The sequence below is a fragment of the Acinonyx jubatus genome, chromosome C1, assembly GCF_027475565.1.
Source record: "Acinonyx jubatus isolate Ajub_Pintada_27869175 chromosome C1, VMU_Ajub_asm_v1.0, whole genome shotgun sequence".
NCBI lineage: Eukaryota > Metazoa > Chordata > Mammalia > Carnivora > Felidae > Acinonyx > Acinonyx jubatus.
Genome location: NC_069381.1, coordinates 157,962,691 through 157,977,602, shown reverse-complemented (window position 1 = coordinate 157,977,602; position 14,912 = coordinate 157,962,691). Strand labels below are relative to the sequence as shown.

Below are 14,912 nucleotides of genomic sequence, written 5' to 3'. Positions count from 1 at the left end.
ATAGTTGCGATCGAGACCATAGAGTCCACAAAAGCGTAAGATATTTGCTACTACCTGGCCCTCTACAGAAAAAGTTTGCTCATCTCTGCACTAGAGTAAAGGCTGCGCTCTAGCTCTTAGGGCAAAACAAACAGATTCACTCTAACAAAGAATTAAACCAAGTCTGGCAGAATCAAAAAGATTTGCCAGTAATTTAACTCCTGTCAGAACAAAACTCAACATATTTTAAGAAAACAACATAATCTGTACAAGGTAATATTCATTATGTCACATATACAATTACATATTAGATAACATATAAAGAAGCAGACAAATGTAACCCACCATCAAGGAAGAAAAAGTAGACCTCACCTGTGCCCGCCCCGAGCCAGCCGTTCTCCACTCACCCAGCATCCAGTGAGATGTGCCACGACCAATGACAATGCAGTGGACAAGGGCAAAGTGATGGTGGCCAAGCTCAGACTGGAGCGAATGCTCTAGCACTGCTCCTACCCAGACAGATTTATTCAAATCAAGTAATTGTTGTATCACTTTCAAGTAATTCCTCCCAGAATATCTCAGTTGCTCCTAATCCAGCTAATGTCACCATCAAGGCAACCATGGCGGTGCTCTGCAGTCAAAAGCTAGTCTCTTTATAATCTCATTCTCCTTTCTACGTCTATTCTGTTTAGAGACTCAAGTCAAGAAGCACCCATACTACCCCATCTTCTAAACCCAATTCAAATGGCATCTGGACATCCAGTGTGACGAGGAAAAAACAGATCTTCATTGAATCTGCTAATTCCACACCTTACTTTATTGACACAGAAAGTGTTGAGGATCCCAAATTTTATTGGTGTGAAGAGCATGTAAAGGGTTTGAATAGATGATGACTATCAATATTATGTCCAGTGGGGTTTCACATACAAGATGAAGGGACAACATCCAAGATTAGTTAAGAAAGAGATGATTACTTCCATATGGCTTAAAACATCTGGACACGAAAAACTCTACTTTGAAAATGAGAATCAATTTTATCTTACCTAGAGATAAAGGATGGAATGTGGAACAGAGATTCATTTTTCTTTCTTTTTTTAAAAAAAATTTTTAATGTTTATTTATTTTAAGAGAGAGAGAGAGAGAGAGAGGGAGGGAGGGAGGGAGGGAGGGAGACACAGCACGGGTGGGGGAGGGGTAGAGAGAGAGGGAGACACAGAATCCAAAGCAGGCTCCAGGCTTTCAGCTGTCAGCACAGAGCCCGACACAGGGCTCGAACTCACCAACTGTGAGATCATGACCTGAGCCGAAGTCAGATGCTTAACCAACTGAGCCACCCAGGTGCCCCAGAGATTCATTTTTCATTTGGTTCATTAAATCTTTTAAGGCTATAAAACAGGCAATACAAAAAGCTCTCCAAGATCCTGTTTATTTGTACATTAGAAGAAACTTCTGGGTGTTACTGAAAATCCTCAATGCATTGTTTCAGCAGTACTAACTTAATGCTTATGTACTCTGGATAAAGTTTTACACTGTTAAGCTATCACTGTTCTCTTTGAGAACTGAACTCTTCTCTCTGAGGCTTTGGGTTTGACATTGCATTTGACTTTTTATATAGAAATTAACATGTGCCAGGCCAGTGATGGATTGGAATCTACCCCAAATCAAAGCATAATGCATAAATTTTGCTTATGCTTGTCACCCATTCCTATTCAACAAGAGCATCAGACTTATTCAGCTAAACTGATTCCAAAGAGTCAGTACATTGACCTCAACTAATTTCAAAATGCTTTTTATTTCTGCATATGCTGAATACTTTTTTACAATGTAAAAACTTACCTGTTTTGAAGGTACAATTGCCAAACCTTGAAAAAAAAAAAAGGCAAATATACGCAGGAGCCAAAACTGTAACTCTAGTTATTTGGGAAGTGAAAACTGTAAGCCTCTTTAAATTCAGACAGACTTCTATACTCTTTCTGTAAATTTTTTAAAAACTCAATCAGAACACCCATATTTGGAACACTTTTCTGTTCTCAGTCAGTATATTTAGAAAGTTAGAACCTGATCCTAAACCTAAAGTGGGCTTGACTCTGGCAAGACAATCTTTTCACAACTGCCTCAAAGCACGGAAAACTTTTTAAAAGTAGACCTTCCCTAAGGTTTTTTGTGTGCATGGTCCCACACTGAGGCTTCGATGTTCCAATATCTAATCTGGCCACAGTACTCTTGATAACCAAAGTAATTTCTTCTCCTCTTCAGGAAGCTACAATTCTATCCAACAGATCTCAAGCTACTATGTTCCCCTTTTGTTTCCTATCTCAATGCTCTACATCTTTCAGACTGTATATTGTGTTTGTGTATTTATGCTTTGATTCATAGTAACTTCTCATGTTAGATTATTGATCTGCATTGAACACAAACTGTAAATAAAAAGAAATAGCTGAGAGTACAAAAAACCAAGCTGTCAGTAAAACGGAAACAGACCCTGAGATCACCTAGGTGGCAAAATTAACAGATAAGGACTTTAAAATGGCTAGTAAAAATGTATTTTCAAATACTGACTGGAAAAGATAGGCATAATGAGTGAACCGCTGGGAAATCTCAACAGAGAAGTGGGAACTATAAGAAAAGAACCAATCAAAAAGTCTAGAACTGGTAAGTACAATATATGAAGAAAATAAAAAGGGCTCCCTGTCTTTGAGAGATACATGATGAACAATCTATGGATGAAATTATATATCTGGGATGTGTTTCAAAAAAATCCAGTTTGGGGGAGAGAGTGGCTAGGGGTAAAGATAAAACAAGAGTGGCCATAAGTGGTGATTATTAAAACTAGGTGATGAATAGGTGGGAGTTTATTTTACAGCTTTCTCTACTTTTGTGTATGTTTGAAGTTCTCCATATTCAAGAGCTAAAAAAGAGACTCTCCACAAGAAAAAGCTGTTTTACCTGTAAAATAAGATGTTCAAGTGACGCTCTGCATACATATTATTCCCCTCCCTTCTTTGCCAAATTCCCTAAGGTATGTGGCATCCACTCTGCATTTTCAAAGATTTCCAACACTTGGGGAAAGTGGGCATTTTATAAAAACTGAATATTTAGAACATTTAGCTGTTTTCTCTCTCTGTATGCTATATACTTAGACACACATGAAGATATTGGTATTTTATTTTACAAAATGGGATTATATTACACTGTTCTATAACTTGCTTTTTCCAGACAACAGATGTTGGGGACATCATTCCATGTCAACAAATACAGGTCAATATCACTTTTCTCTTTTTTAATGACTGCAAGTATTCTTCATTGAGGGTCTACGCGTCCTACACCATGCATGAGATTTTAAAATTTCATTGGGAGTCAGGAACTATCTGTGTCATAGAAAGCTGTTTCAAGCAGAGGATAAACAGACGGGTCTATATGGCTTTAGGGATATGTCTGACTTTAGAGAATTTAGGGCCATGATTTGATTATTAAGTAGGCCTTAATCTATGAGTATATCACAAGCCATATTATAATAGGGTTGAAAGGTATTTATTAAAAAATATCATATAGCGAAAATCCGTTTCATTCTCTGGTTATCAGAGTTTCACAGGAAACTCGTTATTACATTAGCATTTTCCAAATTGCACAGACTGCATCCCAAAACTTAATTCTGACTTGGTTTGGCAAAATTGAAGATACATTTTCCTACAGAAGATATACCAGATAGTAAGAATCTCAGGTCAGTTGACAGAAGTTTAAAGTACTATACTTAATACATGGAGTGCCTGGGTGGCTCAGTCCATTAAGCATCTGATTTCTACTTAGGTCGTGATCTCATGGTTCATGAGTTTGAGCCCTGCATCAGGCTATGCACTGACAGTGCGGAGCCTGTCTGGGATTCTCTCTCCTTCTTTCGCTGCCCCTCCCCCACTTGCACTTGCTGTCTTTCTCAAAATAAATAAATAAACTTAAAAAAAAAATCTTAGGGGCTCCTGGGTGGCTCAGTCGGTTAAGCATTCGACTTCAGCTAAGGTCATGATCTTGTAGTTCGTGAGTTTGATCCCCACGTCGGGCTTTGTGCTGACAGCTCAGAGCCTGGAGCCTGCTTCGGATTCTGTGTCTCCGTCTCTCTCTGCCCCTACCACATTCATGCTCTGTCTCTCTTCCTCTCTGTCTCTGTCTCTCTCAAAAATAAATAAACATTAAACATTTTTACTAAAAAAATCTTAAAAAAAATACTTAATTTATGATGTACAACAGCCCCTCCCCTTCCTGGAGGTTAAATTTGTGAAAAACCACTATGGTAAGAGAATTCTCAGTGGAAGAATCGATGGCCTTTGAGTCACAAATGAACAGAGGCACTTATAAATATTTTTCACATTTGTTAAGCTAAAACAAAACAATAATAAAATATTAGTAGCATTACATCTTAAATTATAGTAATGAATAATGATATAAATATTCTATTTGGATATACAGTATTTGGATAATAAAAATGCTCAACATAAAATTCAAACACGAAAATCAGTCTAATCTCACCATCTAGAAATAACAATTATGAACATTTGGGTGAACATTATTCTAGATATCACTTTGTGCATATCTACACGTAAGAAAGCAAAGATACATGCTTTTACATAAGTGGGATACACTGTTCTATACCCTGCCTTCTTTTCCTCAACATGTGTCAATGACGGGGCACCTGTGTGGCTCTGTCGGTTGAGCGTCCAACTTTGGCTCAGGTTGTGATCTCGTGGTTTGTGAGTTCGAGCCCCACATCCGGGTTGCTGTTGTCAGCCTATCAGTGCAGAGCCTGCTTCAGATCCTGTTCCCCCAACTCTCTGCCCCTCCCCTGCTCACGCTCTCGCTCTCAAAAAATAAATAAAACATTTAAAAAAATGTGTCAGTGACTATTTTATGTCTATAGTACATTGACATCATCTTTTTTAACGGCTGCTATACAGCCATTAAATGCAGCAGCATGCATGGATAAACCACAATTTATGTAGCCCTTCTCCTACCAATGGACATTTCAGATCCTGTCCAATATTACCAACACACGATCTTGTTCAGACACCTTTTCATACTCAACCTATTGTTCTCTTAGGATAAATTCTTAAAAGCAGAATTGTTAGGCAAAAGGCGTGTATATCTTACATTTGACAGCCATCGCCACACAGCCCTCTGGAAAGGCCAAACTATTTCACACACCCTTCAGCTATGCCTTACTTAGAGTCTATGCCAGACTCGCCAACAGTCTGCCCGCTCTCCTCTCACAGCTTCAGCAACTTCCACGTGGCTTGTGGAAGGACAGCAGGATAGTGCTTAGCTGCAACGGTTTACCTCCATCACCATCCTTCACCTCTCCCATGGCTATACTGCTTAAGCTTCAAGCATTTGTCTTTTAGATTTCTTCCCTTCCCCCATTTCAGCTTCTTTTTTTTTCCTAATCATAAGTGTGATTCACAATTCAAATTACCTGGAATGGAAATTCTCAGAGTTGCCAAAAAAGATACGCAGAAGTAAAACTGCCTTAAATTATTCTTGGAGACAGATGAAATATAAAAAAGAAAGAGAGGAAGGAAGGAAGGAAGGTAGGAAAAAGAAAATAAGGAAGAAGGAAGGAAGAAAATAAATCACCACCTAGGCCTGTTAAGTGAAGAAAACTGACATTTTGAGATAATTATTCTTCAGGCCTACCAGACAACTCCTGTGCACAAATATTTCTATAGGAGGTTGCATTCTGAAGAGTTTTCATTCAGTTGTGAAACAGAGTACTTACTATGTGCAGACACTGTGCTCCAAACTTTGGGGAGATAGATGAAGAAGGTAAGATAGGCCTATAAGAAGCTCCCATTCTAGCAGGGAGATAGAGGTGTAAACTAATGTTTTTTAGAGATGAGGGCATATACTTTGATGCTAGGTGACAAGTGTTATGGTAAAGTTATTGCCCCAAGTGCTACATAAGCAGAGTGGGTTGGTCTAGCTGGGTAGAAGCAAACAAAGCTCAAAGGAGAGATGGCACTTAGGTGTGGCCTTGAAGGATGAATGGGTTCGTCAGGTGAAAAAGGACACTTTAGGAGCACAATTAAAAAGGCAGACAGTGGTAAACCTTAGCAGAGATATGAGGATAGGGAACTGGCAGGAAATGAGGCTGAAAAGATACAGTGAGGCCAGACTGTGATGGAGCTGGCTTTCCATGCTAAGGGATTCAGACTTTATCTCAGTCATGAAGAGTTCCCAGAAGTTTTTCAGCAGGGAAGCATCATAATCAGATCAGAATTTTAGAGCAATAACTGTGGCTGTGGGGAAGAGGATGGACTGAGGTAGAGATCAATTATAAAGGCCCTGCCTAGCCAAAGAATGGTAAAGACTTGTACTGAGACCATACAGAAAACTGGAGGGATCCTAGAAATGGGACTTATTGAGATTAAGAGTACACTTAGAGTGATGAGCACTAAGTAATGCACAGAATTGTAGAATCATTATACTGTACACCTGAAACTAACATAACATTGTATGTTAATTATACTTGAATTAAAAATAAATAAGTAAAGAGGCACCTGGATGGCTCAGTCAGTTAAGGGTCTGACTCGATCTCGGCTCAGGTCATGATTTCACAGTTCGTGAGTTTGAGTCCCATGTCAGGCTCTGAACTCATGGCATGGAGCCTGCTTGAGATTCTCTCTCTGACCCTTCCCTGCTAGTGTTCAATCAATCAATCAATCAAATGGGATTTACTAACTCACTGGACAGAGAAATGAAAAGGAACAGTGGGATCTAAGAGAACTCAAATGCTTTCACTTAGATACTGACTGGATGGTAATACCATTAATGGAGATAGAGGCTATAGGCACAGGAAGAAGATGTGGAGACAAATATTCATTTCCATGTTGGACATGTTGAGTTTAAGAGGCCTATGAGACATCTAGGAAAAGATGCCCAACAGAGAGCTGGCATTGAGGCCTGCTGTCCAGTTCCAGCAGATACTCTGTTCATTTTTTAAAAAATCATCTAGATTTGGGGCGCCTGAGTGGCTCAGTTGGTTAAGTGTCCGACTTCGGCTCAGGTCATGATCTCGCGGTTCGTGAGTTCAAGCCCTGCGTCGGGCTGTGTGCTAACAGCTCAGAGCCTGGAACCTGCTTCGGATTCTGTGTCTCCCTCTCTATCTGCCCCTCCTCTGCTCACACTGTCTCTCTCTCTCTCTCTCTCTCTCTCAAAAATAAATAAACATTAAAAAATTTTTTTTTGATGTTTAAAAAAAATCACCTAGATTTGACAGTCATTGAGGTAGATAAATTTGTTTGGTGACAACAGAGAAAGGAAACAGGGATAAGGGGTTAGGACAGAACCCTGGGGAACAATAATATTTAGAAACTTAACAATAGATAGAGACTAGTGAAAGTCTGGGAAAATCAGACTGATAGAAGACAAGCCAGGAGAGACTGGCTCATAAAAGTAATCAAAGTGTAAAGGAGAAAGTATGCCCCCACTTACTTGCCTTCCCCATTCCTTCCCACACAAAGGATCTTATGGAGTACCTTCAGGAAGTGAAACAAGAATTCTAATAAGTGGGGACTGGGAGTGAAAGACTAAGCAAGGAAGAGTTCCTGGGGCCTGAGAGTAGGGATTATGTACTGTGATCTAGGACTTCCTGCCAGTGCTAATACCAGGGAATACTTTCATCCCTCAAAGGCTCTTGTTACCTTACCTCTTGGTTCCAAGAGACTGATCTGTCCTTTCTCCTTTCCAATGTCACTACTCATAGTTTCTACTCATCCCTTAACCCATCATGGGAGAGAACAAGTCTTAATAGCCTCTCAATTCAGCAAGTTTAATGAGTATAACTTTGACCCAGTTAGTTGTTTGTTAAAATAGACAGATATGACAATAGTTCCTGCTGAACAAGAATTAACAATCTAGTTAGGAGTGGGAATGCTGAGAGGAGGTTTACAGTGAGCTGGAGAGTCATCAGAAAAACCTCATGTCCTTCTTAAGAGGTTAAAAAATGTCTTCTTTCTATTTTCCAGGAGGGAGAGATGCTAATGATAAACCCTGACACAGAAAGACTTGTAGTGAATTGATTTCCATCAATTTAAATGTGTGAAAAGGAGGATGAGAGAGGAGAGGAGCCTTCATGAATTTACCCTTCGTTTTCCACCCTGGGGGGTGGGGAGCAGGTGGTTTGTACCAGGTTGTCTGTGACACCCTGCCTGTAATTTTAAACTAATTATGGATAGTCCATAAAGGAGACCTTTCCCAGTCACTAAATCTCTTCCTGATGATACATTTTCTCTCCCTGTTCTAATCAGAAGATCCCTCTTACAGTTGTTGCAGCACTATGGGATAGAATGGGATGGGTTATAGGAACCAATAACCTGACCCGGTTTCCCTATAGCAGCCTTTTCCAAGATTGAACCACCATCTGTCAAAATCATAAGTGACAAAAAAAGAGATTAATATGTTATTTCTGTAATCTGCATGGATTACATACATACACACACACATATGTGTGTATATATATAATATATATATGTGTGTGCGTTTTGGTTTCTCCTCCACCTTGACTATCTCCCCAGATCCTCTTCACCATTACCTGCAGCAAACAAAAAAGTCTAAACACCATTATTTCTTGTCAAAAGAGGAAACAGAAAAATAACTTGATTAGTAAACAGAGCTTGGCCTGGAGCCCAGATCTTAAGAGATGTAAATTGGGCCCCTTTTCACAAGGCTGCACTCTTACATTGATTTGCACTCTTCCATCCAACTAGTCCAAAATACTGCTTACATCACCTTCTGCTTACACCTCTCACTTCAAATCTTCCTGTGGCTCCTTGCTCATCTCCACTAACACTGAAATACTGAGGTCTATCTGCCAACCAAGCTCCTTCCTCTCTAAAAACATCTTCCTCTTACTTTTCACACACTCATCATACTTTTCCTGTCTCATCTGAGTGTTGCATACTGATTTGTATGGAAAGACCATGCCATGCAGTGCAGAGGAATGAACTTGAAAAAAAAAAAATCGGTCATGTTCAAACACCATTTTGCCCCTCACAGTCTGTGTGACCTTAGTCACTGCCTTACTTTTCTCATCTGCAAACAGGGAGTAATGCCTAACCCACTGGGTTTATTATTTTTTTTTCCACAGTAAACTTTTCCTTTATTTATTTAAAACAAAATTATGTTAGGGGCACCTGGGTGGCTCAGTCAGTTAAGCCTCCGACTTCAGCTCTGGTCATGATCTCAGGTTTGTGAGTTGGAGCCCTGTGTGGGGCTCTATGCTGACAGCTCAGAGCCTGGAGGCTTCGGATTCTGTGTCTCCCTCCCTCTCTGCTCCTCCCCTGCTCACACTCTGTTTCTCTCAAAAAATAAATAAATATTAATTTTTTAATTTTAATTCCAAAAAATATGGAACATTTTAAGAATTTGCATATCATCCTTGTGCAGTGACTATGCTAATCTTCCCTGTATCATTCCACTTTTATTTAAAAAAAATTTTTTTTAACGTTTATTTGTTTTTGAGACAGAGACAGAGCATGAACAGGGGAGGGCAGAGAGAGAGAGGGAGACACAGAATCCAAAACAGGCTCCAGGCTCTGAGCAGTCAGCACAGAGCCCGACCTCACGGACCATGAGATCATGACCTGAGCCGAAGTCGGACGCTTAACCGACCGAGCCACCCAGGCGCCCCTCCACTTTTAGTATATGTGCTACCAAAGCGAGCACTAGCTCACTAGTTCATTAGGTTTTAAAAGATATCTAGCAGTGGCGCCCTGGTGGCTCAGTCGGTTAAGCGTGGGACTTCAGCTCAGGTCAAGAGCTCCCCTTCGTGGGAGGAGCCCGCTTCGGATCCTCTGTCTCCCTCTCTGCTCCTCCCCCTGCTTCTCTCTTAAAAATAAACATTGAAGAAAAAAATAAAAGTATCTAGCATGTGTAAGGTGCCGACACAGTATCATGTACTTAAAAAGCACTTAATATACGGTAGCTATTTACTGTGAAAATAACGTTCACTTCACAGGACCTGACACTTATGCAGTCCCTCCAAATATGTCGGCTCCCCTCTTTCCCAATACTTGAAACAACTTCCTAGTTCTTTCTAACCAAGATTCAGAAACTAGTTCAAATCCAACAAGGATTTCCCTAATTTACCTGCAAAAGTATTTGCACGTTTACTAAAATCTCACCACGCACGCAAGGATAACACCTACTAACAGGTACCCAGACATAATTTCTCCTCTTCTTAACTTTAAGTCACTGTACGAGAATAATCACAATTTTCAAGTTTCCCAAAAGACGTGTTGCAGCATGCCAACAGATACAACAAACACCAACTGTTTTCTTTCTGGCAACTGGGTATCCAGGCACATTTAGAGTTCCCATAGGTTTATCGCGAATCAGGCAACTGAGGTGGGGAAAGAAAACTTCAGACAATGTCTCATAAATCTCAAGGAGTGACGGCGAATAGATGCCAGGCAGTGACGGAGTCCAGGCAAGCGACGAGTGAACAAACATGTCTATCTGTTCCTGCGGCGTGTCAATGTGTCAGCCTGTGTGCCTGCGCGTATCGGTAGAACTGAAAGTACATTCATGTGCGCCGAGATGTCTGAGCGCGGGTGTGTAACCCTGTGAACCCGAGGGCTTAGCGAGCGAGTTACAGTGCAACCTCCCGCGGGTCTGTCCTCCAGGTGCTTACCTCTGCGGACGAGCAGGTGGACGCCGCTGGGCGCCGCCATGTTAGTGCCGGTCACGTGGTCGCGGAGCAACTCCCTAGCCGCCCCGCCCCGCCCGCCGGAGCTGTCCAGTCGCAGCCCAGCCGAAGACTGGAGGCGCCCGGGCCGCCCCAGGGGGAGCGCGCGTGCGCGTGGGGGGCTGACTGCGGGAGCGCCGGCAGCAAAGCGGCTCCCGCACTGGGGCCAGCAGGGGAACCCGCGGCCCGCCGAACCCGCTCCGGCCGCGAGAGGCGGGCTCCAGCCACGGTTCGCGCTCTCGCTCAGAGCCCCGCGCCCAGGTGGGATGGAAGAAGCCTGTCAGGTAAGCGTGGTATCCAATATTTGTAGCATCAACATTTTGGTGCATGGAAACGTGAAGTTGGGAGGAAAAAATACAACACAGTCTAGCGTTCAACATAGCACTTTGCATCGTCGGCCACTCTGTTGGCAATTTCCCTGGATTGAGTTGAAAGGTAAAATTCGGTTCAAAGTCACCAGCTGCCCCTTTGCTGTCCCAGAGTGTCCGTTACTCAGCAGAGACTTCAGACAAGACAGGAATCTGTGTGCAGCTGCAAAATCAATTCTGGATACCCCAGTGGGTATGTTCGGGGGACTTCTCTTTCCCCAAGGACGCTTCCCGCTCAGCGGTATTAACTGGAGTCTTAATCCTAAATTTGACTTTTAAGAATGAGAGGATGACGTCTGCCCGTGGCTCTGCCAAAAGATGAAGCCTACAGAAGGCCAATTGTGAGACAAGTGAGGGTGCTGATGTATCCCTACTGTGACGGTGCCAATTTTTTTGACCAAATTCTCTTTTCCTCTTATCTGCATCTTGGGGCAGATTTCCATCCTGTCGTGGACCAGGCATTATTGATCTTGGTAGCCTGGTGCCCAGCAAAGAACCTGAAGCAATTGAACTCTTTATGAAACCAGTTAAACCAAGACTTTAACAGTTTCCCGGACTTCTAATTCAGCAAAGATTGGTGAATGTGTGTGATGATTCCTAATGAGTTTTTTAAGAATTTAAGTACACATCTGGTGAACCATCCAGACAGTTCAGAAATATATAAAGGAAAAAGCCCAAGTCCGCTTCCTAACCCTCTCTGCACACCACAGTCCCACTCTCCAGCCAACCACTGAGTGCATCATTCCATGCCCTTTACAGGCAAATATGTGTAAAATATTTTAAATGGACTCACATACCTACTGTTAGGACTTGCTTTTTGCACTCATTGCACACATCAAATCTCACTTAGTTCAAACTGATTCTTTTGAATGACTACATAGTTTTGATATTTTTACTTTCAAAGAGAATGGATTTGGGCAGTTCATTGGAGGACACATGCTATACTTCTTGGAGACCCAGTTTCTGATGCTTTTGGGTCACCTTAAAAGATAAAGAGAAATAATGTTTTCCACTGAGGTAAGTTAAGATGTACAAGGATGAGAATGAAAAGTACTCCCACAGGTTACTTCAAGCTCCACCTTTTTCAAAGTCAGATCAGTTCCAGGGAGAGGGTTTTTGACTATGGTAAATCTGTTCTGTTCCCCTGCAACTAGATGGAAAGGGAAAAGGAAAGGACTCAGGTGACACCACCATAGTGAAATCCAGTGAGGATATACTCAATAAGTTCAGCATAGAAGGTATGTATCTAGGATGCACTAGAAATGAGGCAGATATGAATGTGCACAGGCCATACAGCTCATCCACTGACCTCCTGCCAGTGGATTTGGCTTCTCCCATACCATATTGCACTGACATTAGAAGGATTAAAAGTTGCCAGTATGTGTCCTCCAAAATCATCAATTTATGACATAAATGCATACTGACCAACAAGATAAAAGGCTAGACCACTGACATCCGAAATCCCTTGCAATTCCAACATTCTGTGATCCTGGGCGTTCAGGGCATTAGAATGCTTTCATTTAGACGAGTAACCACTACTGACTCACTTCTCTGTTCCAGTTCTGTCCATCTTCCCACCTGTGAAATGAAAGTTAATTACACTGTGGCATTTACTGATTTGAACTCCCACCAATATTCATATTTGTACTTGGGATTCTTGAACAAAAAGTTGAGTACTTAGTTTCTCAAAACCAGGGCTCAAGAAATAAAGGATAACTGCTGGGGCACCTGGGTGGCTCAGTCAGTTGAGTGTCTGACTTTAGCTCAGGTCGTGATCTTGTGGTATGTGGGTTTGTGGTCCGGGTCGGACTCTGTGCTGACAGCTCAGAGCCTAGAGCCTTCTGATTCTGTGTCTCCCTCTCTCTGTGCCCCTCCCCCACTCATTTTCTGTCTCTCTCTCAAAACCAATAAACATGAAAAAAATAATAATAAAGGAGAAGTTCTTAATACCTTCAGTTTCTGTGTCCAAAAATTCATTCTTCGACATTAAAATATTTTATTAATTGTGATTAATTACTGTTTTGTAGGTCTTTTATCTTGGTTTTTACTTTTTCCTAAGTCCACGTCTTATTAGCATCTTTTAAAATCTTTTTATCTTTGGGGCGCCTGGGTGGCTCAGTCGGTTAAGTGTCTGACTTTGGCTCAGGTCATGATCTCGCAGTCTGTGAGTTCAAGCCCCACATCAGGCTCTGTGCTGACAGCTCAGAGCCTGGAGCCTGTTTCACATTCTGTGTCTCCCTCTCTCTCTGACCCTCCCCCATTCATACTCTGTCTCTCTCTGTCTCAAAAATAAATAAACGTTAAAAATTTTTTGAAAAAAAATTTAAAAAAATCTTTTTATCTTCTTTTATAAAAGAAATAATTCAGAAATAAATTGTCATATTCCTATTTTTGAAGTCAGTTTTTCCTTCTTTTACTTAATGATATTTTATTATAGACATACTATATCCCTTTTTCAAAAGTTGTATATAGTTTGTGATAAAAATTTAAATTATATTGGCTTCTGTAATGTATGTTTTGAATTTGTAATTCAAATTCACATTTTAAAAATGTTCTAGGAGATTACGCAACACGGATTAAATCTCTTTAAAAATAAATTTTGCTTGGGCACCTGGGTGGCTCAGTCCATTAAGCATCAACTTTGGCTTAGGTCATGATCTTATGGTTTGTAAGTTTGATTCTCGCTTTGGGCGAGCAGAAGCCCCGCTTGGGGTGAGCTTTGCTTCTCTCTCTCTCTCTGTCTCTCTTTCTGCCCCTCACTCACTGGTGCCCCCCCAAATGAAAATAAAATGAAATAAAATAAATTCTGCTTTGTAAAACATCTTCCTGCAACTTGTTTTGCAAGTTTAGATTTTTTAAATGCTTGTTAGGATTACCTATAATGCAAGATACTTAAAAACATAGACTATAAAGTAAAGACTAAGATGTTTACATATCTATAGAAAAATATAGGAATATATTGTAAAACTAACTGAAATAATGCAGTATTTCCTACTGGGCACAAAGCAGATTCTATGGCCTGCTGAGGGAACCTGGTGCCCTGTGACCTGCACAGCTTCGGCAGGTCTGTCATTGAGCCTGAGATGCCTTCATTTGCCCTTCCTGACCTTGCTTCTCAATTTTGCCATCTGAATTAGAAACACTTGTCTTTTGATTTCAGGATCATTTCTTACTTAGCATTTTACTCCATGGCTTGAGAAGAATAATTCCAATCTTGCCCTCTGATTTAGCTGATGTTAGTATGAGGAAATACTTCTGTTTATTTACATTTTTTAAGTCAAATGAACATTCTTTCCAGGAACTAAGAGTCCTGCATAAACATGTCTGCCCATACAACAGGGACCTGTCTCAGCAGTTCATTGGACCCCTGTAAAGTTAGGGTCCAGCTTCAAATGATTACATGTGCAGGCAGAATGTTTCTAAGACATTCTCTTAACCAACTTTCTGGTAGAATGTCATTTCCTATGGCAATCATTTGAGACAACAATGGATATGTTACTGAGTATTCTAGAGGTATCCTCAGAGAAAATGTGTAGATGCTCCATGTTTTTTTGAGGAAAACTAATGCTATATCTAAGGCAGTTGTGAAAAATCAAGGGATTTCTCCTTGCTGCTTGTGCCCTGTTTTGATCTATAACAGTGCTAAGAAGGAGCCAGGGGGCAAGGGAGTGGGGCTTTACTTGTACGTGACTCTTCTGTCCCTCTCATTTTTGATTTGTCCAATGACGTTTTCTCAGTCATATAAATCCTATGTAAGCGAAACTTGAAGTCCCACCCCCTTCTAACAACATTGTCCTACCTGAGCCCCTCCTACACTGAAATTCAGAAAATTT

At 41.1% G+C, this 14,912-nt stretch overlaps 2 protein-coding genes and 1 pseudogene across 3 annotated transcripts in view; 1 reads left to right on the top strand and 2 right to left on the bottom strand.

Annotated features, from left to right (window-relative positions):
• Window positions 1-10,991, bottom strand: part of METAP1D (methionyl aminopeptidase type 1D, mitochondrial) — an 88,836-nt gene extending 77,845 nt beyond the window's left edge. Inside the window, exon 1 of one of the 2 annotated variants that reach the window (XM_027055493.2) lies at window positions 10,658-10,991. In XM_027055493.2, coding sequence (XP_026911294.1) covers window positions 10,658-10,697 — 40 coding nt within the window. In that variant the 5' untranslated portion in view covers window positions 10,698-10,991. The remainder of the gene's footprint in view (window positions 1-10,657) is intronic. The other variant, XM_027055492.2, reaches the window with a different exon arrangement.
• LOC113598327 (uncharacterized) lies at window positions 9,367-9,464 on the bottom strand (annotated as a pseudogene).
• The window catches only part of SLC25A12 (solute carrier family 25 member 12), a 206,765-nt gene continuing 202,551 nt past the window's right edge, over window positions 10,699-14,912 (top strand). The window contains exon 1 of the mRNA XM_053215279.1: window positions 10,699-10,995. Coding sequence (XP_053071254.1) covers window positions 10,978-10,995 — 18 coding nt within the window. The 5' untranslated portion in view covers window positions 10,699-10,977. The remainder of the gene's footprint in view (window positions 10,996-14,912) is intronic.